This window comes from Equus przewalskii, chromosome 8 (genome assembly GCF_037783145.1).
Source record: "Equus przewalskii isolate Varuska chromosome 8, EquPr2, whole genome shotgun sequence".
Classification (NCBI taxonomy): Eukaryota; Metazoa; Chordata; class Mammalia; order Perissodactyla; family Equidae; genus Equus; species Equus przewalskii.
Genome location: NC_091838.1, coordinates 50842430 through 50868669, shown reverse-complemented (window position 1 = coordinate 50868669; position 26240 = coordinate 50842430). Strand labels below are relative to the sequence as shown.

Genomic DNA, 26240 nt, shown 5'->3' with positions numbered 1-26240 from the left:
TTTGTCATCTAACAGTTTCTGTTACTGGAGATGGACTGCTTCTTTCGTATGAAGGCAAAACAAAACAATAACAAATCTTCACAGGCAAAGGTACAGACTGACCCAGTTTAAGAGTCTGCGCTGCCTACATCGTCAGTTGGGACCAGGAAAATGGAATTAGTTAGATAAAGGCAGGTCTCATGGGAACAATATGGATGGATCAGAAAAGGAAGCGTACTAAACAAAATAGTCCCCTGCCCAAAGCAGAATGACAGAGAGCAGGTCTCAGAAGACATTAAGAATACCACAGGTATAAAGTCTTTTTGACTCAACCATACGCAAACTATGAACATAAATTTCAGGACTCAAGAATCTTCCATGTTGATAACAGTAATCTCTCTGAGAATATTTCAAGGGGATATTCACTGTTAAGGCTGAGTATTTGGCATCTACGATGTGCTCAGCGCTGAGCTAGGTGCTCTGCTGTGTACAGAACTACAGGCTGTGGTTCCTATGTTCAAAGACCTAACAAGTGACTGGGGTTAAGGATTGAGTAGCATTCTAAGAACCATTTTAAATGTAAGTATATAGAAGATTAGCCCTTATCAATGATCTAATTTACAAATACATCTCACATCAAGTTTAAATTAAAATTAGCTTCTCAACAAATTTCTCAATGGTTCAGAAATAGCCCAGGCTGAAGAAATCTGTATTCACTTGTTTATTCATTTATTCGCTCACAAGCCCTTCTTAAGTACTCACCATTGCTTTAGACACTCTGCAAGGTAATAAACGGGGTCGAATCACAGTTCCTGTCCCTCAAATTTCTTAACCGCTGTTCTTTCTGCTTGAAATATTCTTCATCTCACTCCCATCTCCCCTTCTAGTTAACTCTTGTCCATATTTGTAGAAATTAGCCTTCCTTGACTCTCTTGGCTAGTTTAAAACACTTTGCTGTATGCTCCCATAGCATCCTGGGGGCTTTCCTCTTGGAAACTTATCAGACTTGTAATTTTTCACCCTACGCGTGTCTTCTTTAGTAGAGCAAGAGCCCCATGAGGATAAGGTCATCCATGTTTTATTCACTACGATACCTAAAATAGTGTCTCAAAAGCAGCCAAGATGAAATAAATATTCATTAATTTGGCAGATATTTATTGAGCATTTGTGTGTTCAGCATTGTTCTTGGCACTGAGGATACAAAAGAGGAAAAAATAGTAGACATGGTCCCTTCCTTGAAGGAGCTTGCATATTAGTCAAAGTGTTGATTTAATGATAGAGGAGTATCTAACTCAAACTCCTTATTTCTCAGGTGAAAAAATGAATGCCAGAGAGATTAAGTGACTTGAGTCAAGCCATGCAGAGAATTTGAGCGGCACAGATTGTTGCTGTTTTTCAAATTTCCTCTTACATACTGCTTCCCAATACAAATTTCACAACCACAGGTGGATGTGTGAACCCCTGTTTATTCAGTCCATGACTGCCCACAGGACGTTGAGGGCATCACGAGCTGAGTGAGTGGAGACAGACATGCAGAGCACATGACTTGTACGTGCACAGAATGGTAAGGCAGTACAGGCAGACAGCTTTGGTGATTTCTCGACCAATTCTCTCACGGCCCCTACAAGAGTGACCATCATGTCCTTTATTGTTGCTCGTGGAGCCTTGGCATCTGGAGTTCCTGGGAAAGTGAAGATGTTGATGTCAATGGCAGTCATGTTGTTAGGATTGTCAGGAACTGCTAAAGAAGAGCTCAGTCCTGAGCAGGGAGTTGCAGGAAGGGGCTAACATGGATCATTTTTGAGAAAATAGAAGGGCTTTTCAGGAGAGGGTGTATAAGAAAGGCAAGGGAATTTTATAACAGGAGTGTATGAACAGCAAAGAAATAGCTCACTAGAGTAGGGGAATAGTGAAAAATATTGAATAATGAATAGTGAAAAAATGAATAGTGAAAAATAACATGTGATAGGTATTGGGGACTGTGCTGGAATTGAGTCCTTGGAAATGGGAGAAATGGCTGTTTCCAAGAATGGAGAGAGAAACAGGTTCTAATTAATCCAAACTACTTCTTAAATTTAGAGCCAGCGAGGACTCCCGTTGGAACTCTGCTGGGGTTCTTTCTTGAAGTTTGAGGAATTGCCCTAGAAGGGTATGGAGAAACCTCACCCATTCACATTTACACTACAGAAGCCAGTCTCTGGACAGGCTGTTACATGTCAGGTTATCGCATGTGTCTCCCCAGCTCAAAATGCACCCCCAGCCCCACAAGCTGAACTGACAGGTCAGTGCAAACACATAGCCTAAAGCCAACTGTCGCCCTCGCCGTTTCCACCCAGGGAACGGTAGAGCCTGTGCATGACTCTCTGTGACTCTGCTATCATTGGAGGCCAACTGACTCAGAAATCTGACTCATTTCACTCAGAAAATCTGCAAGCTGCTGAGTCATTTAATCAGAAAGAACCTCAATCCAGAATAACAACCTTTTTTAAAAGCAGCAACTTTTAATGATGTGAGCAGAAATCTTTTGGCACTTCAAAGAAATGTTCTACCGACGGCTGTTTGCTAAGACCAGCAGCCTGCTTCTGTTATGGAGAGGGAGAAAAATATTATTTTCCTGTCTGTAAACGATGTGTGCATTTGGGAATGAGTTGCAGCAGGCTTGAGGATGCGTGGGGAGAAGAGAAGTCAGAGAAGGCTGTGCATACAAACATCTGTAAAGAAAATGTTTTATTTAAAGTGTTAAATACCATCACCAGAATGAATTTGATTTACATTAGTTGGTGTTCATTACAGGACTAATCTGCCCACTTTTTTTTCGCAACTGGAATTCCCTTTACTTTGAAAACATACTATGTACAGGGCAGCAATGGTCACTGGAATAGTACTATTTACATGACTAAACCACAAGTCGAGGTGCAGACATGTGAAAATTAAAAAAAAATACACCAACTTTTAAATAAATACTGCATAATGACAAGTATGTACAAATATTCCATACACTCATGTCCTTCTTATTAAAATTAGAAATAATTTATATAGGAATATGCACAAAAGATTATGTGACTGCATCTTAGTATCAGGAAAATGGTAAACGTTTATTCTAAGGGAGAGTATAGACACTATAGGTCTATTAAATCAATTGTTGCTGGTACACAAGTGTCTAAATTATTTCCATGAAGTTTTATTCGTTCTTTAACGACTTTACCTGGGTCCATCATAGATCTCAGAATGTCAAGACACAGTCTCGGTGTATTTCATATTGCACCACATAAAGAGAAGGCATTTTTAGTGATACTCATTTTAACTTTTGCACCATAGCAAACATGATAATTTTTAATGGTCAGTACTGAATTTAAAAGGAAAAAAAAAAGAAAGCAATTTTTGTGCATGGCCTTAATTTAAACGAACGATGTGTATGTGGATTTCACAAGTTATTATAAGAAATCAAAATCAGCTAACGATGTGTCATCAACGTGTACATAAAGAAACAGAAAGTATGTGTGGTTTCTTCCATTAACCAGTGACTTTTCCTCTAACTAGGGGAACTTAAGAGAAATTTGACCTTGCAGCACCACCCAATGGTAACAACTGTCTGTAAAACCAAAGGCAGGGGTTTGACTTCAGGGGATTTTGTGTGTAGACTTTTGGTGATGGCATCAAAGAACTGTTAATAGGCAGATTGACTTTCTTTGAGTCACCTAAAAATTGGAGCTTTAAAATTATTTGTTGCAAATTTATGTTTACTATATTTCTTTAGAAATATAATTTGTGAAAAATTGAATTTTACTACAGAAAAATGAATTAATAAACAGCCCTGTGTTTCAGGGCTCCAAATTTTTAGCAGTGTTTCTATTCACATAGTAAATGGAAATTGACTAAAGAAACTGCTTTAATTAATTAAAAAACAAAACCTAAGACCTTCTAGAAATAATACTTTAACCCCTGTATGAATAATGCTGGTGCTAAAAACAAATTTATTAGACATTACAATGGCCACATGATTTTAGGATTTTCCTGTAAACTGAACTTTGAAGGTGAAAATAAAATTACCATGCACTGTACAATAAATTGCAAAAGTTCAAATATCTTCTTTATCAAATACATGCTGACTTACTTTAATGTACTCCCAAGTCATGTTGCAAAATCCTTTCAACATGCTTGAAATAAAGAAAGCTCATAAACAGTTTTTTTTCCCTTGAGAAATTCATAAATTCAGAAGCATCTATGGCTCTGAATCGAACATGGGATATAAGAGAGTATCAGGTCAAAAACTTGTAATTTTTTAGTATAATATTCACTCTGGGAGAGAGAAAGAAAATAGAAGATTAAAAGAGGGAGAGGAGGAAAGTGAGATAGAGGAGAGGAGAAAAGATGTGAACAATTTGCACATATTGAACTTCATAAGATTTGTATATTTAACATGGAAATAAATTGAATATATTATACTTATTTGTCACATAAAGAGAATTTTAAGTATCTTCTAGAAAGTATTTCATTTGTAATGTCTGCCAAAACACAGACTATGGTCAAAGAATAAACATGGTGTATCTTTGTATCACCCTGTTGCATTCTCTCCCCTTTTTAAAACCATGCACTAGTGAAATTTATTTTTAAAAATAATATAAATTGTTGAAAATGGCTGATTTTTATTCTTTTTTTTTGCAAGTTGCAGCCTCAAGAAAATAATTTAAATATTCAGCTAATCTGTGTCCATGCAAAAAAAAGTTTCTTTAATTTCATTCAGTACAGTGTAGCCACAGAATTTTGTTTTTCAGAGTCCAACACATCTTGGCATTAGTGCATGACATGCCTGCTGGAGCTGCGAAGTCTACCGCCGTTCACGTTGGACTGACTGCTCCTGGTCACCGGCCAGATGAGGGCTGAGGTTTTGTCCTGGACCACTTCTTGGGTCCCCTGCTTTTTACCTGATGCTTCCTAGGACTTCACTCCTTGACTTGTACCATGGCTTAATGGCTGTATAGCTCCATTTCTGTGGCATAACAGGGCTTTGGGGTCAGAGAAATGAAGAAAAAGGAACGATAAAAATATAAAGGTGCCATTGAAAAGGGCTTTTGTTGCATGAAACTGACTGATTCTTTGAGATTAATCCATGGCTTCAGATTGGACCAAAACTCGAGTAGTATTGAACTCTAAACCTGATAGTTCTTCATAGCTCTGCTCTTTCACCTGAGGGCCTTCTTTAGGGCACAATGTGTGCAACTTCCTCTGAGAACACAGGATCGCTTTGTATCCCTAGAAACAGGCTCAGAAGACACAACATTAAGCATGCAGTGTTACCAGGGTTTGCGACCTGTGATTTTTTTTTTTTGTAACGCTGGTTGCTATGGACAACAGTTTTACAGTTGCTATGAACGAGAGTAAGAAGGTCCAGTTGAACTTTCCAGAGATGACTGGGAAGCTCTTCTTGTCAGAGGGGCCAAGGTTGGATCTACTAGGGAGGAAGGGGGGAAAAGTTTGAACCATCCAATCACCATATTGGATAGCTCCAGTTCATCTAAAAGTATCTGGGCCACTCCCATAAAGGATTTGTGATCCATGCGGCCATAATCTCCCCAGACAATGATCTGTTGGCAAAATAAAAGGGAGAGTAATGTCAGTATAATCATGTACCTAAGAACTTGTAAGGCTAAAATACATTCAGTTAAGGGGCTGACATCAAACAGCAAATTAAACAGTTGTATTTAATCAGTAGGATAGCCATCTTCATCTACTAGACTCCAAAGGCACACTAGGAGAACTGTGCTGGAGTGTCAAGATCGTAAGCAGTGCAAGGAGACTGGGGTTTACATGTGATGCGGATTGGCAAGTCCATAGCTCACTTTAAAGGAAACAACAGTTCCTATAGCTTTATGGCACTGGGCACTGTTTTGAAGTTTCCTAAGCGGTTCAGCTGTGAGGAACAGAAAAGAATAAGAAAAGATAATAGGGAAAGATGTTGGGTATAAGGTTTGACTCCATGAAAATACTTTCTTAGGTAGGGGATAAACAATTCAGCAAATACCTGTAAAACTTTTCCTTGGGGACTCTCTTCGAAAGATAATAGCTGCTGGTAAAGTGGTTCCAGCGTTTTTCTTGCCACTTTTGTTTTCTTTTTGGCTATGCAGACTCCATTATCTAATAGATACACCTTTACATATGGTGCTTAGGAAAGAAAACACAGAGGAGAGTCAGGTGATGGGCGATGGTCTTGGAACACCCAACTCACGGGTGACAACTGCCACAGCTTAGTTTTAGGCTGAAAGGACTAGCAATCCAAAGTTATGGCCTTTCCACATCATGTCACAATCGATAGGCAAACAGAGGACTATCAGCCATTCAGGTAGTTTTAGGCAACGTTGACCAGCCTCTGAGTTGATCACTGATTTGCCATGAACTGATTATGGAGATTTGAACACTTGCACTAAATAAGGTGAAATGCTTCCAGTCCCTAAAAATATTCAAGAGTGATGTCTTACTCAGGTTTTCATTTATCAATACTTAAATCTAATTAAACATGCTTGAAACTATATTGTTTTACTCACCAGCCCCATAAATCATTTATTTATCACTCAAAAGGGTTTGTTTATTGGTGGTGGTGTGGGTACAAGACACAGTGGGGTTTGATGTAATTAGCTAGAAAGAGGCAACTAATTATGAATTCCATGGCTTGAAATTTATCTGACAGACTCTTCATAAAAGCATTCAATGCATATACAAATCACCATATTCTTTATAACAGAGCGGTTGACTAGCTCCAGGACCTTTATAAACACAATTGTCTTAATCACCCTGCAAGGTTGTACAATAGGTAATATACATGATAATTTAGAACTGCCGCAAGGATAGAGTGGTTAAGAGATTCAAAATTACAATTCAGTCAGTAGGGGTGCTAAAGCTAGAAACCAAGTTTCAGAATCCTCAGTAATTCTTCTCTATTATACCTCAGATCCAATGTTCTATACATCTCTGCACAATGCATCTGGAGTTTGTGGCATTTTCCATGGCTCCAAACACTTTAGATTATAACAACATTTCAGTACAAAATATGCGACATCACGATAAAAATTTATAATGGTGCCTCTCTTTCTTCATATGCTACAGGAAGTAAAAGTCTTTATATTTGGAATATCCTGCATACATAGGCTTATGCTACTTTGGGGGCCTGTGTCTATTTTTATTCTAATTCCAGAGCTTTAAGGATTCCCAAGGAAAATTTTGAGGCTCCAGATAATCTGAAGAAAAACATAAAATACCAGCTAAGAAGAGAAAGAACTTTCTATGTACATGTTGTACAAAATGAATTATCTAAGTATGGCAGTTTTTATTTTGCAGGGGTTTCTACTATTTATGTACTTATTCAACTGCTTAAATTATCCCCACCACACTACTGTCATTGAATACTCACTCAGGATAAACAATAAACTACTACAGATAATTGACTCATTTATTAGTATTCTTGATTATTTGAAAACAAAGTTTTCAGCATTGAACTAAAAACAAAGTCTCTAAATTGCAAAATGTGGATTATGAACAATAATAGTAGAAGCTCTTCTGTTTTTACCTGGCAGTGTCTTGGAACCTGGTTTTACAACAAGGCCACGGGCACGAATGATTTCCACCTCCAACTGTCCCTTTTTGTCCATCATTCCTACCTGAATGTCACCTAATGGTGTGTGAGGAAGAAACAAGCAGCTCTTAATATACAAATGCAGTGGGAAATATGCTTGTGTCAAAGACCTTGGTTTAACATCATTACATCATTTCCCATATATTTTCTTAAATTAAAATATACTTAAAATTTTATCAGTGGTATCTTACTTTAAAGAGCACATAAATTGAGATGGAAAAAATTAGTTCAAGATTTTTTATTGTTAAAATCTAAGATAGTCATTCCTGCTGATAGTACTATTAAAGATCCTATGAAATTTAGAGAATGTAATTTTCAATTATCTAAAAGAAAAACAATGAAATCACGTGACAGAAATTCTTACCCATTGCAGGTGTAGCCAGAGTCTGGCGCCCTACTAGCTGGGCAGGGCCAAGGCCATCCAGAAAATCGCTGAACTGGCTATCAGAGGCCAAGCGGACACCAGGGAAAATCAGACTAAAAGCAAAATAACATATGGGATTAAACCCTCAACTCCTGCGAACTTTCAGGTAGCCAGGTTACCCTCTAGCCTCTTCCTGTAGCAGGAACAGTAGGTACTACTATTTTGCCACTTATCTTAATCGGATCCCAACACTGCACTCCAGCCCCCACGGCCCTCCCTCCATATTCCCTAACAGCCCACGAATGCCACCAGAAGCACCTGTCACACTGTACTGCAGGCTTTGGTTTATGTGCCTTTCCTTGGTCTGGAGGGCAGGGACAGTGATTTCTATCAACGGCACTCAGGACATATTGAGCACGTACTCCATGACAAACACCATCATACTGAATCCTCTTAGCCGCACTATGAGATAGATTCTGTTATTTAACCTATCTATAGATGAGGAAACTCTTCCAGATCATTTCTCTCAGCACACACACACACGTTGTTATTTCTTCCACCTTAAAAAAAAATCCCTCTCCTAACTCCACTTCTTTCTCCAGCTACCATCCCATTTCTCTCCTTGAAACTCCTTGAAAGAATTGTCTCTATATGCTATCTTCAATTTCCTCTCATTCTCTCTTGAAACCAATCAGTTTTTCCTTGCTCTCTTCCTTGCTTTATTTTTCTCCACTCCACCAAGATTCTCTGATCAAGGTGGCCCAAGGATCACAGTAGTAAATCCAACTGTTAATACTTGGAATTCATTTAATATTAGCATCGTTTGACTCAATTAATCCTTCCCTCCTCCCTGAAACACTTTCTTCACTTTGCTTTCCAAACTTTCTAGTCTTCTGGTTTTCTTCTTTTGCCAATCTACCTCAGTCTCCTTTGCTAATTCTGCTGCTAAATATTGGGAGCTCAACCATTTGTCCTCTTACCTTGTCTATATGTGTGAATTCCCTTGGTAATCTCATCCAGTCTCATGATTTTAAATGCCATCCACGATATTATCTAGATTCACATCTCCAGCTTGGACCTCTCCGTTGGGCCACAGACTCGCATTCTTACTGCTTCATCTACATATCTGCTTGGACGTCTAACAGGAACTTGAAACTTAACTTGTCCCAATATCACTCTCAACCCCCATACAAACAAAAAACAAACTCTGTCCCTGTCAGAAGATTCCATCTTAATAAATGGCAACTTCATTCTTTCACTTGCTCAACCTTGGAGTTATCTTTCCTCTTTGTTACAGACTGAATTGTGTCCCTCCCAAATTCGTATGTTCAAACATTAACCCTCAGGATGACTGTATTTGGAGATGGAGCCTTTAAAGTGGTAATTAAGGTTAAATGAAGTCATAATCTAATGACTTAATTAGATTATGGGGCCATAATCTAATACAGCTGGTGTTCTTATAAGAAGAGGAAGAGACACCAGGAGCATTGCACACACAGAGGAAAGGCCACGTGAGGACACAGTGAGAAGACAGCCATCTGCAAACCAAGGAGAGAGGCCTCAGGAGAAACCAAACCTCCTGACACTTTGATCTTGGACTTCTAGCCTCCAGAACTATGAAAAAATTAATTTCTGTTGTTTAAGCCACCCAGTCTGTGGTATTTTGTCTTGGCAGCCCTAGCAAACTAATACACTCCTTTCTCTCATTACTCACATCAAATGCATCAATAAATCTTATTGGCTCTCAGTCAAAATACATCCAGAATCTGACCTCACTAAGGCCAGCATCATTTTCTATCTTCTGTCTTACTGCAGCAGCCTTCTGAATGACCTCCCTGTTGCCACCTTTACTCTCCACCCCCACAGCAATCAGAGTGAGCTGTTAAAACTGAAGTCAGAGAATGGTAGGCCTCCGCTCAAAATCCTTCAATGGTTTCTCATCCCTCTCAAGGCAAAAGTAAAGTCCTTATGACGATATGTAAAGACGATGCAAGCTGCCTCCCCTTGGCCCCCATATCTTAACTCCTAGGCTGTTACTACTCCTGCCCTTACCCCTCAGTGCTGCCCTTCTCACTGCTGATGCCTAGCAGGCTCCTGCCTCAGGGCCTCCACAGTGCTTCAGCCTGGAATGTTCTTCCCTCACATATCCATATGCTTACCAAATTCCTTCAGATCTTTACTCAATGTGTCCTTTTCCCCGGCTACCCTACAAAAACCCTACCCTTGCCCTCTATCTTCTCTCTTCCTTTATTTTTCTCCTTAGCACTTGTACTACCTAATCTACTAAATATTTTACCAATTTTTCTAATATATACATTTTAACAACTTTTCATGTTTACCATCTAGCTTTTCTATTGGATTGTAAGTTTGGTGAGAGTAGATTTTTTGTGTTTGTTTCTGTTTTGTTCACTGACACATCTCTAGCACCCAGAACCATGCCTGGAATGTTGTAAGCACTAAATAAATGCCTGTCAAGCTCAATCAACTAATTAAAACAAAGCTTAGAACAGTTAAATAACTTGCCCAAGGTCCTACAGTACCAAAAAACAGATGAGAACTTAAGCTGTATGATTCTAAAGCCCACGGTCATGACCACCAACTGATTTTGGCTCCATTGTATGACTTATATCCCCGACTCATAGCACAGTGCTGAGAACACTGGAAGGTATGGGAAAATTTATTGACTGAATTCATAAGTATTCACTGGAAAAATGTTTCCAGTGAGACTATAAACACCTGGAGGGCAGGGGCCACAGTTTAAACATTTTTATATCCCTAACAGTATCTAATATAGTGCTCTGCAATGATAAGTGCTTAGTGCTCATTTATTTTTTACATGATTCTCTATCTCTTTTAAGACTTCCTTGATGAAAATCAAACCTATTTCTTTCCTCAAACTTAATTTCCAAATATTAAGTTAATCCAAACATTTTAATGTTTCCAAGTTAATGCATCCCATATAACCTGATTTATAAATGTATGGAAACCATAAACAACTCTTGTATTTATATAATTGTGCCTGACAAATTATCCTCAGGGCATATCATCAATACTCTGCCAGCAGCTCCCATCGTCTCACATCTGTGAACTGGCTACACGTATGTTGTCTAAACATCTGCTGCTTCCATGGTGATGACGGAGTGGGGTCAGTTAACCCCACTTTCCTCTATTAATTTCCTTTACATATCCGTCTATGGATCTGCAGTTGCTAATTACTGTTAATTTGTTGATGATGACAGGGCTATATGATCTTTACAAATGCTTTAAAAATATCTCAGATGCACTTGATTCAAGGGAAAGCTATGTTATAACTCCATAAAGGAAAGGCTCACCAACTTTCTCTGTGGTGTTTCTTATTGGCTATTACATTTATCTGAACTATTTTTTACTGCATGGAACTAAATATGTATCAGTATTCGATATTTTTTAGTAATAACTCTTAAAGACTTTGAAAATCAGCATTGTTCATGTGGTGTGGCATGAGTGCTTATTATTTTTTGTGTTTTTATGTATTATTTCTAGGTAAGGCAAGCTATTTGTTTTGCATGTATTGTGACAGTCACATTTTAGCATCTTGCCGTTAAAGTGAAACACTTTATCCCCAAACCTATGTCTCTTGATATAAAAAAGTCAGATATGTCACATTGTTCAGTGGCAGGTGAGCAAAAGTTCTCTTCACAGCAAATCAGACCGCAAAAATGAAAACGGTGCTGTCGAGTGTGAGCTAACTTTTGTGAAAGCAAAGAGACAGAGACAGAGAAGATGGTCTCCGCAGGCTCGGAAGAGACGCCTATCCCCGCCAGCCTCACTCACTTTCCTTCTGAGCTGTAGCTGTTCATGCTGCCATCTGTAGATTCTCGGCTTGCCTGTCGAGTCATCCAGTTCCTCATTTCCACAGCCAGGCCTGTTTCTGTACTTCTCTGGACAGTGCTCCGAAGCTTTTTACCTCCCGCTTCTGCACAAACAGAAAACAGAAAGGATGAGAGCTTTGTCATCACCATCTGGCAACAAGGAATATCAGCCAAAGCTTTGAGGTCCTCAGATGAAGAGAACTGCATAGATACAAATGCTCTTATTAAGGAGACAGAGAGAAAAGGTATTTCAAACAACGTCTTGTTGAGTGGGATGAAAATTTTCTAAAAAATCTTTGGGAAGCACAAAATACCATTGTTTTATTTCCATTTAAAACAGTGTTCAAATTGGTAACAAAAGGAACAAAAAGGTTCAAACTAAAGAAAATAAAAAGCTTTGTTTTCATTGTAATATTTGAATGGAAGATTAATTTATGCCTGTCTTTTTCTTTTTTCTTTCTTTTTGTCATGGTGAAAGAACTAGGCCTTCTTATTATTTCCAAAGAACAAGAGGTGAGTAATCCTCAATTCTAGTCTTAACTTTCACACGAAAACCTGTTTTTGTGGGGTGATTGATATTAGAAGGCAAAGAAAACTATACAAAGGAGACAGCCCTGTTTGATAAGTTTCACATTTATTGGTAACTTTCAGAGAGATTCTCAAAGGGAATGCAAAAACCCAACAATGCCATGTGAAGAGAGCTTTTTAATTTTTGGTCCTGGATAGTCATGTCAAGGATCTTCAACAGTTTGCGTGTGAGGTATACTTACAGAAATCAGTTAGAAGACTGGAAACTGCGTCAAGTACTACAGACGTGACAGAGGCACAAGTGCTATCTGGAGAGGTCAGGGAGGAAGGAGCTTCAGAGATGCAGTGGGATTTGAGCTGGGCTTGAAAAATCAGCAGATTGGGACCCAAGAAGAGGCAAGAAGAGAGTGTTTTTGGCAAGGGAAAGAGCTTGGACAAAGGTGTGAAGCTGGGAATGACCATGAGCGGTTGAGGGATGGTGCAAATAACCAAAACATATGGAGGAGGCTGCGGTGGGTCAGACAAGAAACTGAGTCCCAATTACAAAGGGCTTTGCATGCTGAAACATGGAGTTGAGAAACTACTAAAGCTGGAGCAACAGGGTGACAGTCCCAAAGTATCTGTATTAATTTACTTCTTGTCAGGCCAAAGCATTTATATACATTGACTATGCATATTATTAGCTTTGGGGGATATGGTAAGCTCTTTTAGTGCCTGGTATTAATAATTTAATTTTAGATTAATAAATATTTGTTGATATTGCCAGTGACTTGTTGAAATCCCTTTCACCAAGCCTCTTAAAATATTTTCTCACCATTTTGAAACACTGCTTTAAATTTCATCTGTTCTCCACTTCCAACTTTAATGTACATCAAAGTGCTTTGAAAAAGTATATATAAATATAAGTTATGACTGACCTACAGTGCAGTTCCAAAATCTAAGCCTAACATTTTAGATAATTGATAATAAACATGTTGTACCGATATGAACTAGAAGATGATATAAAGCATCCCCATCAATGAGGAAAAGCTATTCTTTACAGAGGAATGTCAGTTAATAAATGTAAAAGCAATGATAAAATTTTTAAATTACCAATTTGCAACCTCCAGTGGAACAAACGATTTAAATAAGGTACACCAATGGATGCTAACACCATTAGATAAAAGGATATTCAAATGAGCCAAGATATCACCCCACAAATTAGTTCTACTTGTTAAAGGAAGACATGCACTTTAACACTGGGAGACGGGGCTATCATCATCTTAATCAAGTGATCAAATTTAGTAACACTAATATGGGACAATCATATGTACCTCCTGATATAAAATACACAGCATCACCTATTAAGTTGTTCTGGAGAAAAATATACAATTATTTCTAATCAGGCCTTTGGAACGAACTTCTAGTTTTCAAAAATACAGAGGATAGAGTAATGGGGTAAATGACGCAATTAAAAAAAAAATCCAGACAAACCAGGAACTTGGGATTTTGTTCAAGAGAATTGTCCTAGTCTCTTAAAAAAAGTTAATATTGGGCCAGTCCTGAAGGCCTAGTGGTTAAGTTCAGCACACTCTGCTTTGGCAGCCTAGGTTTGGTTCCTGGGCATATACCTACACCTCTGGTCAATGCCGTGCTGGTGGGGCTCACATACAAAAAGAGGAAGACTGGCAACAGATGTTAGCTCAGGGTGAATCTTCCTCAGAAAGAAAAAAAGAAAGAAAGAAAAAAGAAAAAAAGAGAAAAATTTAAGCAAATAAACTAACAAAATGAGGGAAATGTTCCAGATTAAAAAAATATTCCAGAGATGTGGAATTTAATGGTTATTAAATGCTATGAGTATAATTCGATCAGTTTCTTTTTGGGAAAAAAGAAAACAAGAAATTCTAAAAGCAAAACACTCTAAAAGCAATTTTAGGACAAGTAGGGAAAATTTGAAGATGGATTAGATATTAGATGGGATAAGAAAATTATTAATTTTCTTAGGTAGATAATGGCAAGTATTATAAAAAATTTCCTTATCATTAGGAGAAACATGTTAAAGTATTTAGACCTGAAATGCTATATTGTCTGCAACTTATTTTCAAATGTTAGAGCAAAAAGTACACATATACATAAAACAAAGAGGATAAAAATTAAAATTAAAAAAAGGATGGGGATGAAGAGTAGAACTCGGTATTCATAAATTTAATATTTATGATTTTATATGAGAATGACCCCCAAATGGCCACATCAAAAAGTAATAGAATTCTGTCCAGGTGTGAACTGGAATCATGGAAGGTGGTAGCTGGTGTGAGGGAGCGAGACCAAGGGCTGCGTCCTGGCCTTCCATGCAGCATTACTGTTCACTTCCTGTGAAGAATGCGCATGTGAAAAAAAACCATCAAGAGAGACAGACAACTTCAGTGAAATCTGAAAATGTGGAATGAGTATATATACGGGAAACATATACTTTTCAAAGGAAATGAGATTCCTAAAGGTCTCAGGACATAGCCTTTGCAATGTCAAAGATCTATTGTTTTTCATTTAATGTCTGATTCTATCACATCACAAGTGACTTGAAAATCTGCTCTGATAGGGTGATGAGAACCAGCCACCATCTGTCAAAGAATAACAATACAATGAGCATGTAATCCTTTTGTTTACCGATTGCTTTTTACACGCATCCTCTTCAGAACAACTCTAACAATCCTCACTTTATACATACAACATGGAAGGACCCCAGCGGGTTACACAATTCCCTGAAGCCACGTAGAAAGTGATAGAACTAGAGTTTGTACATAGTTCCTTGACTCCAAATTCTTTGCTATCCACTGATTTGTTGTCAGAATATAATCAATGGGTAGCTTGGGCAGCTGTCTATGCTAACGCTGTAACTGCATATAAGAGGCCCTGTTAGAAGCAGCTCGTGGGTGGAAAGAGCAGAGCACAGTGAAGAGGTCAGGCTGTGGCATCAAACTGCTTCTCTTTGACTCCCCCAATCATGTACCAGCTGGGTGACACTCAGCAAGTTACTTTACCCTGTGACTCAGTTTTCTCAAACTGTCAAATGGCAATGATAACAATGCCTACCTCGTAGGGTTTTTGTGAGGATTAAGGAAAATAATATATTTAAAGTGCTTAGGCTACTGCCTGATATCTAGCAAATCTTCACCTAATGATACTGTTATTATTATTATTACCATAAGATAGGGGATCAGAAAACATGTATTCTAGGCTGATCTCTACCACTAACTAGCTGGCTCTGTGGCTTCTCTGAGTCATAGTCCTCTCTGAGTCTCTGGTTCCTCATTTACAAAAGACAGGAGGGGGGAGGGTGAGAGATGATCTCTGTTCTTTTTTAGCTTTAAAGTCTATGAGTTTGTGTCATTAGTGTATGAGCAAGACCATGATTAACACCAGACATTGAGGAGATAGTGCTACTCATTGCCATCTGATGGAATCGAAGAATTCTAGGTCATATGCGGAGCATTTATGATAGTTCTTTAAAATATGTCTTTTAAAATATACTTATATCTGATACATTTATAGATATTTAAAAACAAATGTATTTTTCAGTGCCACAAATCCTTTGCATCACAATCACAATAATACTAATTTAATCTAAATATAATTCATGATGGAGATTCACATTTAATGTTCCAAATCTCTGCCATGTTATTCAACCTAAAAACTGAATCTATATAACAGTGAATATCTATATGAGGTAAGTGTGGTAGGCAGAATTGTAAGATGACCCCCATGATTATGTTACTTTACAGGGCAAAAGGGGTTTTGCATATGTAATTAAGGTTATCAATCAGTTGACCTAAAGATAAGAAGATTATCTGCGTGGGCCTAATGTATACACATGAGCTTTTTAAAAGCAGAATGCTTTCTCTGGCTGGTTCCAGAAGAGTCAATCAGGGAGAGCTGAAGCCAAGAAGGATTCAGTGTACAAAGTCTTGAAGACGAGGGGACCATGTGGCAAGGACCTGAGATCAGCCTCCAGCTGCTGAGAGCGATATCTGGCTGACAGGCAGCAGAACGGGGACCTCAGGCCTACAACTGCAAGGAAGTGGATTCTGCCAACAACCTGAATGACCCTGGAAGCAGATTCTTCCCCAGAGGCTCCAGATAAGAAATCAGCCCAGCCGACACCTTGATTTCAGCCATGGGATACCCTAAGCAGAAAACCCAGCCCTGTCATGCCAGATGTGTGACCTACAGAACTTGAACTAATAAACAGGTGTTGTTTTAAGCTGCTAAATTTGTGGTAATTGTTAAGCAGCAATAGGCAGTTTTTTAGATAACTTTTTTAACAGGGAGATCTAGAAAAATAACCTATTGTGACCATAGGAATGGACCAACTGAAATTATCTGTAAGAACTTAACAGCTGTGTTAAAAAAAAGGTGCATATTTTTAAAAAAGAATATATATACATGTATACACTATATCATATACATATACATGTACAATATATATGTGTGTGTGTGTATCAAGATGTTTAAAAGTACTCAGGTAGCAAACTATAGAACTAAGGTCCAAATTACATTGCTATAGAACCCTTAAACTACTCCATCCAACGTTAGGCATTTTAAGCCAAAGTGCATTTGGAGAAGACGACTGCAGGTAAAAATCAAGTTCTTGAATCGCAAAACATCACAGGCAGACAGCAGAACCCAGGAGGTGTCCTTGTTATTCTGCTCTGCTTAGTCTGATGACTCATTTACATGGCACCCTCCGCATTCAAAGAAAGCTACTTGATTAAACAAACGATCAAAAGGTCAGTTTCTCCTAAAAATATCTGAAAACCAGAAAACCCTTTGAGTGACTTGACAACAAAAATCAAAAGGTCTTCCCTGCTACTGATTTGGAAACTCTCCTAAGCCCCAAGACAGGCTCAAAATGAAATGCAAAACTTAATGAGGTGGTGACTTCTTTCCAAATCTTGGACCCACAGAGCCCATTCCTGCTTGCTCTCACCTAGAAGGTCTCATCTCCTATTACAGACAGACTCACTTCAGAGTCAGAATTTTCTTGATGTTAATATGGGAAATGATTTATGTAAACAGGTTGAAGACAGGTTGGTAGAGTCTGAAAACTGACTTTAATTTTTTTTTTTTTTGAGTAAGATTACCCCTGAGCTAACTGCTGCCAATCCTCCTCTTTTTGCTTGAGGAGGACTGGCCCTGAGCTAGCATCCATGCCCATCTTCCTCTACTTTATGTGTGGGACACCTACCACAACATGGCTTGCCCAGAGGTGCCATGTCCACACCTGGGATCCCAACTGGCAAACCCTGGGCCGCCAAAGTGGAACGTGGGCACTCAACCGCTGCACCACCGGGCCAGCCCCTGACTTTAATTTTTAGTTCTGATCACAATTTACATGCTTTGAGTTCATAAGGCACTATTTTTATATTTTATTCAAAATCACCCTTTTCCAGAGTGAGTATAATTTGGAGAAGCTATTTGCATTATATTTAAAGAAATTTTAAAATGTATTAAAAATTAAAATTTCGAGCCAGCTCTGATGGCCTAGGAGTTAAAATTCAGCACACTCCACTTTGGTGCCTGGGTTTGGTTCCCAAGTGTGAAACCACGCCATTTGTTTGTCAGTAGCTATGCTGTGGTGGTGGCTCACATAGAAGAACAAGAACTTACAACTATACACAACCCATGTACTGGGGCTTTGGAGGGAAAACAGAATAAAAAAGGAGGAATATTGGCAACAAATAATAGCTTAGGATGAGTCTTCCCCAGCAAAAAAAAAAAAAAGAAACAAAGAAACAAAGAAACAAACAACTTGAATGAAAAAAACCTAAAATTTCTAAAATTATTATTCATAGAATTTCAGAAGTTATCTTAGGGATCCAGGGTACCTTTGTAGTTTATGCACTCCTTTATTGTAGCAATGAGAAAGTTGAGGCCCAGAGTGGCTAGTCCCTCTTTGATAGAAGATTTTCGTCTTTAAAAAGGTGTAATGAGGCAGCCCTGATGGCCTAGTGGTTAAAGTTTGGTGCTTTCCACTTCAGTGGCCCGGATTCAGTTCCCCAGGCACAGAACCACACCACTCGTCTGTCAGTAGCCATGCTGTGGTGGCAGCTCACATAGAAGAACTAGAAGGACTTACAACTGGAATACACAACTATGTACTAGGGTTTTGGGGAGGGGGGAAAAAAAGGAGAGGAAGATTGGTAAGAGATGTGAGCTCTGGGGGAATCTTTCCCAGCAAAACAAAGAAACAAAAAACCCCAAAATGGTAATCTCCTTAGATGCTTAATGCTAAAAAAAAGAAAGTTGTAATAATTTCAAATTGTACTTTAGCTGTCGTCCATCTTGCTCCTCTAATTTCTCAAACTTTCAAGTTTAACATTGCCTCCAGCACTCTCCTCAACCTCCATGGCAGGCACTGTGGACATAACTTCCCATCAACAGGTTTTATATAAAGACATGAAAAAGAATGATTTATTTACCTATTTGGTCCCTCAATATGGGGACATTCATGAGTTGATTATTACAATTGTGTATAAAATCTTGTGCACTTATATTTATGTTTGTCGGGGCTTCTTACTATAATACATATAATTCAAATCTATGAAGTCTAAACGAAATAGGGACAAATATATGACCATTTCTTTTGGACTAATCTAGGATCTGCACCAATAACTAAAATAAAATAGAAATTAACATTTGATTTCCAAAATTGTTTCAGAGTTTAACACAACTATTCCATGCTTTGTCACAAGTATTATGAAAGTTATGTAGTTAATAGCTACAATACAATGAACTACAAGCAGAGGTCAAAAGTAGGTATTAGGATGTTTAAATATATTCACTTTTCCCCCCACCTCTGAAGTTAGATGTGATCATGTGATTTGCTTGGCCAATGAAATGTGAGCAAAATTGGCTCATGTAACTTCAGGGCAGAAGCTTCAAGAGTGATAATAACAGATGACTCATAATCATCCGTGGCTTAACACAAAAAATTCACATCTCACTCCTGCTATATGCCCATTGAGAGTCATACTTGTGGCAGTACTCAGGGACCCACGCTGATCGGAGACACCTGTTGCTACCTGCTTCCACATAGAGAAGTGGGGACATGGTGAGTCACACATCAGCTCTTGAAGCTTCTGCCATGAAGTTACAGTTGTGCTCAGATTTCATTGGCCAAGCAAGTCACGTGATCACACCCAACTTCAGAGGTGGGGGGAAAAGTGAATATATTTAAACATCCTAATGTCTACCACAATTGTGACAGATAAACATATAACAGCTATAGACAGTATTCCATTCACTTGTATGTGAGGTTTTAAATTTTTTTCTTTTTTTTCTTTTTTTCAACTTCATTAAAATATGTGACCACTTTGAATACAGCTCTCTTAAAAAAAATTCTGCATTTGATATTCTATTTTATAACTTGGTTTCATGGCTTTTGTCTTATAAGTATGCTTAAAGAAATTTTAATCATTGTTTTTGAACTTCAGATTCATATTTTAAACACATTAAAATAATTTTTAGGTGCTGGCCTGGTTGCACAGTGGTTAAATTCACATGCTCCTCTTTGGCAGGTGGCCCTGGGTTCGTGGATTTGGATCCCAGGTGCAGACCTACACATTACTCATCAAGCGATGCTGTGGTAGTGTCTAACATACGAAATAGAGGAGGATTGGCACAGATGTTAGCTCAGGGCGAATCTTCCTCAAGCAAAAAGAGGAAGCTTGGCAACAGATGTTAGCTCAGGGGCAATCTTCCTCACCAAAAAAATTAAAAAATAAACAAATAAAATAATTTTTAATTTTAAAATAGTTTTAGATTTACAGGAAAATTGTGATGATAGTACACAAAATTCCAGTATACTCTACTCTTAGTAACATCTTACATGGCTATGGTACATTTGTCACAATTAATGAAGTAATATTGATACATGACTATTGACTAAAGTCTATACTTTATTTGGATTGCCTTAGTTTTCACCTGAAGTTTTTTTCTGATCTATGATGCCGCATTACATTGAGTCATCATGTCTCTTTAGATTTCTCTTGGAGATAGATTTTTAAGGTCTCTAATTCCTGACATTCTTTTTCATTTGTAACTCCTTTTAGTCTGCTCTTTGTATGTGAAACTATCATGCAGTATGATAAATCACTTTAGATAAATATACCCAATAATGAAACCACTTATTTTAGTAAAATCAATATATAAGTTGAAAATACTCGTCTATGGAAAAACGGAAAATATTTCATGTCATGAGTGAAAAATGCCAAAAGTATGAAAATGTTATCGATACTAAATTAATTTATACTGTATGGCATAATGCAAAGAGACAGAGTTAATATACATATTTTTAAATAGTTTATTAAAATAAGTTTAATTATGTTTCAGATAAAAATTAAATAAAATCACCACTCCCTATGTAACAATTAATTCAGGCAAGGATCAGCAAAGGATGTTAAAATCATTGAGTGAGAGGTTTTTGGGAAACAGGACATTTGGATGGTATCAAAGAATCACCCTAGAGATTACTTAATAATCATAAAAGGAAGAATATATCTCTTCCATAGAGAGAAACTGAGAACCACCTCTTAACCAAGTGATCAGACTTCGCATGTCTAAGAGTGAGAAATCTTGACATTATGTCTACTGATAGATGTATGAAGTTTATATCTCCTATGACATTCAACCTGAATCTAATCATGTCTCTAGACCTAATGTTCAGTTTATAGAAGACACAGAGAATAGAGAAAGTGATCAAACAAATTCAGATTGTTGGTCATTCCACCAGACAACTTTGTCTGGACTCTTCAAGACAATGTCATGAAAAAAAAGTGTAAGTACTGTTTTAGATTAAGCATAACAATCAAATACAACGAATGAACCTTGACCAGAACCTGCACTGAGAAGAAAAACAAGGGAATGAAAGCTTTTAAAAACATTTTTAGGTCAATTGAAGAAAACTGAACATGGAAGGAATATTAGATGATAGAGATTTTTTAAAATTTTTATTGTTTATAAATTTTTTTAAAAAAATTAAGAGATGCATGCAGAAGGACTTAAGGGTGAAGTATCTTGATGTCTGCAATTCACCTTACTCTCAAATGTTCCACAAAAATACACATTATATATATATGTGCGTGTCTGTGTGTGTGAGCGCGCGCAATGTATGGATGTAAAGTAGGGGAGAGAGACAGGAAAAATAAAGTCAACTAAAAAATGGTCAGTCTATATAGTGGATGTTCATTGTACTTCTCCTTTACTGTATGTATAAAATATTTCACAATAAGAGTTGGGAAAAATTCAATTACTAAATTTAAAACAGAGGAAGAAAAGAAAGAGCTATTGTTTCTTGATTTACTATGATGTGGAGACGCTTTGGTTATAAAATCCACTTATCTCTAGTCCTCATAACAGTGCTGTATGGTGGTTATTATTACTCTCACTTTCTATATGAGAAAATTGCCTAAGTCACAAAGCTGGCAAGTGATATTGATGAGACTCGAACCCAAACCCCAGCAATGTCAAAGCCTGTGCTTATTTCTCAAAGCATGCTGGCTTCCATCTTCATTTAGTACTTTGGATGCTAATTTCTTTCTTTTCTTTTTTTTTTTTTTGTGAGTGACATTCCCCCTTAGGATTTCAAGTTTCATGTATTTATTTATTTATTTACTTTTAAAGATTGGCACCTGAGCTAACAGCTGTTGCCAATCTTTTTTGTTTGTTTGTTTGTTTATCTCCCCCAATTCCCCTGGTACATAGTTGTATATCTTAGTTGTATGTCCTTCTAGTTGTGTCATGTGGGACGCCACCTCAATGTGGCCTGACGAGCAGTGCCATGTCCAAGCCCAGGATCCAAACTGGTGAAAACCTGGGCCGCTGCAGCAGAGCACGCAGACAACCACTGGGCCATGGCGCTGGCCCCTGGAAGCTAATTTCTAATTTCAGAGTAATCAGTGATTTGAAACCTCATCTCATGTTCTCCCTGCATAGCCAAATAAACGTTTTTATTTATTTATTTTTTGAGGAAGATTGGCCCTGAGCTAACATCCACTGCCAATCCTCTTTTTGCTGAGGAAGACTGGCCCTGAGCTAATGCCTGTGTCCATCTTCCTCTATTCTATATGTGGGACACTTCCCAAAGCATGGCTTGATAAGCAGTGCTAGATCTGCGCCCAGCATCCGAATCGGTGAACCCCAGGTCACTGAAGCATAGTGCACAAACTTAACCACTACACCACTAGGCTGGCCCCCCAAATAAACTTAAAATAAATTGTTTTATGGGCATTGTTGAGATTCTGATCTTTCATGTTCTTGTTCTCTCATGAAAAACGGGGAAATGTCAATTTTATTGTTGAATTCTGACTTCAGGAACATGATGACAACATATATTCATAATAAAATTCAAACAAATGTGCCAGAAATAGCTGTTCTCTATTCTACACATATGCATTTCTACCTGTCAGCATGTCATTTTACATCTATCCACACCAAGAAGTGGAGAGTTCATCAAATGATACGACAGCAGTAAAATAATACTAAATACATTGTAAAAAATTGTCGATTTGCCAGCATGTGGAACTGAAAAGGACTTTGACCTTTTTGTGTCTTGATGCTCACCTGTAAAACAAAGAGGCCCCTACAAGGAACAGAAAACTACAGACCATTATCCCATGGGCACATATACAAAAATCTTCAACAAAATATCAGCAAATCAAATCCAACAATGTATAAAAAGAATTATACACCATGACAAAATGGGATTTACCCCAGTTATGCAATGCTGGTTCAACATTTAAAAATCAATTAATGTAATCCATCACATCAACAGGCTAGAAAAGAAAAATCACATGATCATATCAACAGACGTAGAAAGAGCATGTGACAAAATCCAACACTTATTCATGACAAAATCTCTCAGTAAACTAGGAACAGAGGCGAGCTTCCTCAACTTTATGAAGAATATCTACAAAAAACTTACAGCTAACATCATACTCAATAATGAGAAACTAGAAGCTTTCCCACCAAGATCAGATACAAAGGAAGAACGTTCCCTCTTACCACTCCTTCCAACATCATACTGGAAGTTCCAGCTAATTCAACAGGACAAGAAAACAAAATAAAAGGCATACAGATTGAGAAGAAAGAAATAAAACTGTCTTTGGTCACAGATGGCATGATTATCTATGTAGAAAATCTGAAAAAAAAATCAACATAAAAACTCCTGGAAGTAATGAGTGATTATAGCAAAGTTTCAGGATACAAGGCTAATATCCAAAAGTCAAATTCTTTCCTATGTATCAGCAATGAAAAGGTGGAATTTGAAATTAAAAATACAATACCACTTACGTCAGCATCCAAAAAAATGAAATACTTAGGTATAAATCTAACAAAATATGTACAAGATCTATAAGAGGTAAACTAAGAAACTCTGATGAATGAAATCAAAGAACTAAATAAATTGAGAGATATTCCATGTTCACAGATAGGAAGACTCAATATTGTCGAGATGTCAGTTCTTCCCAATTTGATCTACAGGTTGAATGCAATCTCAATCAAAATCCCAGCAAGTTATTTTGTAGGTATTGATAAACTGATTCTAAAGTTTATGCGGAGAGAAAAAAGACCCAGAATAGCCAACTTATGTTGAAAGAAAAGAAAAAGTTGGAGGACTGACAGTACTCAACTTCAGGACTTGCTATAAAGCTACAGTAATCAAGACAGGGTGGTATTGGTGGAAGAACAGACAAACAGATCAATGGAACAGAATAGAGAGCCCAGAAATAGATCCATATAAATATACCCATGATATTTGACAAAGGAGCAAAGGCAATTCAATGAAGCAAAGATGTTGTCTTCAACAAATGGCGCTGGAACAACTGGACATCCAGTGGCAGAGCACAGAGGCTAGAAACTAAAAGAACAGAATCTTAAAGCTTAAAATCTTCGTCCAATGAGATGTTTGGTTTTGGAGTTACTCACACTTCACAGTGACTGGAATCAAACAGACTGTAAGCCTACTGAATTTTTGAAGGACCTGTATCCAAAAATAATTACTAGCCCACTTACAAAAGTCTGTTTAACCCCTGATGTAACCACTGGGTTTCCCAATCTGCACTTGCAAGAAGCAGGCTACTGAAGCTATGAAGCCTCCTCTTAATGCAAATCTTTGTGGCTATGAAGAATAAAGGACAAAGAAACACTATCCAGAAAACAGAACCAAGGTTGCCAGATGAGTAAATCAAGAAACGTATTCTGGGGGCCAGCCCCGTGGCCAAGTGGTTAAATTCGCGCCCTCCGCTTCGACAGCCTAGGTTTCCACGGTTCGGATCCTGGGCGCGGACATGGCATCGCTCATCATACCACGCTGAGGCGGCATCCCACATGCCACAACTAAAAGGACCCACAACTAAAAATATACAACTATGTACCGGGGGGCTTTGGGGAGATGTATTCTACTGTCAATCTTTGATATTCCTTCTGAATGTGATTTGATAATTCCTATGGATGATCGATTGCTGTGTTTCCTATTCTCCCCTTTTGAAAAGAGAATTTTTATTCTGGGTATCCTGTTGCTATTGTACCATTTCAATGGGATGTGTTGGAGGCAGATAACCTGTCTTTAGGTTGACAGGTCATTATAATATGAAAAGCCACATCTGGATATGAGGGAGAGAACTACACATCACTCAAAGATCCTAGATTTCAATTTACATGCAGTAAGTGGACGACATTTTAAGGTTAAATTTCTGGGGAGGGATTGACTGTGTCCTTTATGCAAAATAAGAGTGTGCATGGATATTTGGGTGGCCAAATCTGAGAAAAAGTTAAAATTAAGAGAGCCATATTCTTCACCAAAGCTTCTTACACAGATTTTCTTTTCCTTTCCTGTCTGCTTATGCTTATTGAGCAAAGAGGAAAATAATCAAATAGCAAACTAATATTTTAAACAATTAAATATAGGTAACTAGGTAGAGCTTAATAGTTTTTTCCCACTGGTAATATATTATATTATTAAGTGGATATTTGTTAATGTTTTTGGCTCATCAGCATTTAAACCTTCTTCACATATATTAGAAATAATGCATCCTTCAATTGCAGAAGCTAAAACTGTCAAGTGTCACCCTTCCAGTCTGCCTGGCAATTAGGGCATGAGCACATGGCTGAGGTTCTGCTGATCAGACACTACTTTGAATGTGAGGTTACTGAAGCAAAGAAGCAGAGACATCACAGGCTCCCATTCTAATGAGGGTGGTGGCCACAGTACATAATTTCCAGGAGGAGTCCCAGAGCAGTATGCAGTGATTCAACATCGGTGTTGACAGTGGTGTAAGCAGTGATGTCTGTGCCAAGCAGCAGTGGTAGTTTGGTAGAGCTAGTTCTGGAATATGGCTTGGGGCAATTTAGTAGGTAAGGTAAGACAGTAAATAAGTAACGACAATCCAAGGCACTATATGTTAAGCAGTATATGAATGGCATTAAGTATCTAGAGCTGTGCTGTCCAACAGAACTTTGTGTGAATGGCAGAAATGTTCTATAATTCTACACTGTCCAATAAGTAGTTACTAGCCATGTGCAGCAACTGAGCACTTGAAATGTGGCTAATGTGACTGAGGAACTAAATTTTAATTTAATTTTACTTTAATTTATTTAAATTTAAAGAGCCACATATGACTAGTGCTTCTGGTATTAAACAGCACAGATCTAAAGGTTCTGAAAAAAGAGAAAAATATTTTGAGAAGGGATAAGGGAATAATAACCATAACAACACTAATTCTAACATCTCTCCAAGATGAGTATTATTATATACATTTCACATAAAAATGAGGAAACTAAAGCTCAAAGAAATTAAGTTTCTTACTCAGTTTACACAACTAGGAAAAGGTGGAGCTAATTTTTCAAACCCAGGTCTAAC

The 26240-nt window shown here is 37.8% G+C and overlaps 1 protein-coding gene across 50 annotated transcripts in view; it reads right to left on the bottom strand.

The window, feature by feature from the left end:
• Positions 1 to 2691: 2691 nt before the first annotated feature.
• RIMS2 (regulating synaptic membrane exocytosis 2) overlaps positions 2692 to 26240 on the bottom strand; it is a 573066-nt gene continuing 549517 nt past the window's right edge. For all 50 annotated transcript variants that reach the window (XM_070630747.1, XM_070630761.1, XM_070630775.1 and 47 more), the window contains 5 exons: positions 11784 to 11925; positions 7971 to 8083; positions 7541 to 7642; positions 6002 to 6141; positions 2692 to 5564 (listed from right to left, as the gene is read on the bottom strand). In XM_070630747.1, coding sequence (XP_070486848.1) covers positions 5346 to 5564; positions 6002 to 6141; positions 7541 to 7642; positions 7971 to 8083; positions 11784 to 11925 — 716 coding nt within the window. In that variant the 3' untranslated portion in view covers positions 2692 to 5345. The remainder of the gene's footprint in view (positions 5565 to 6001; positions 6142 to 7540; positions 7643 to 7970; positions 8084 to 11783; positions 11926 to 26240) is intronic.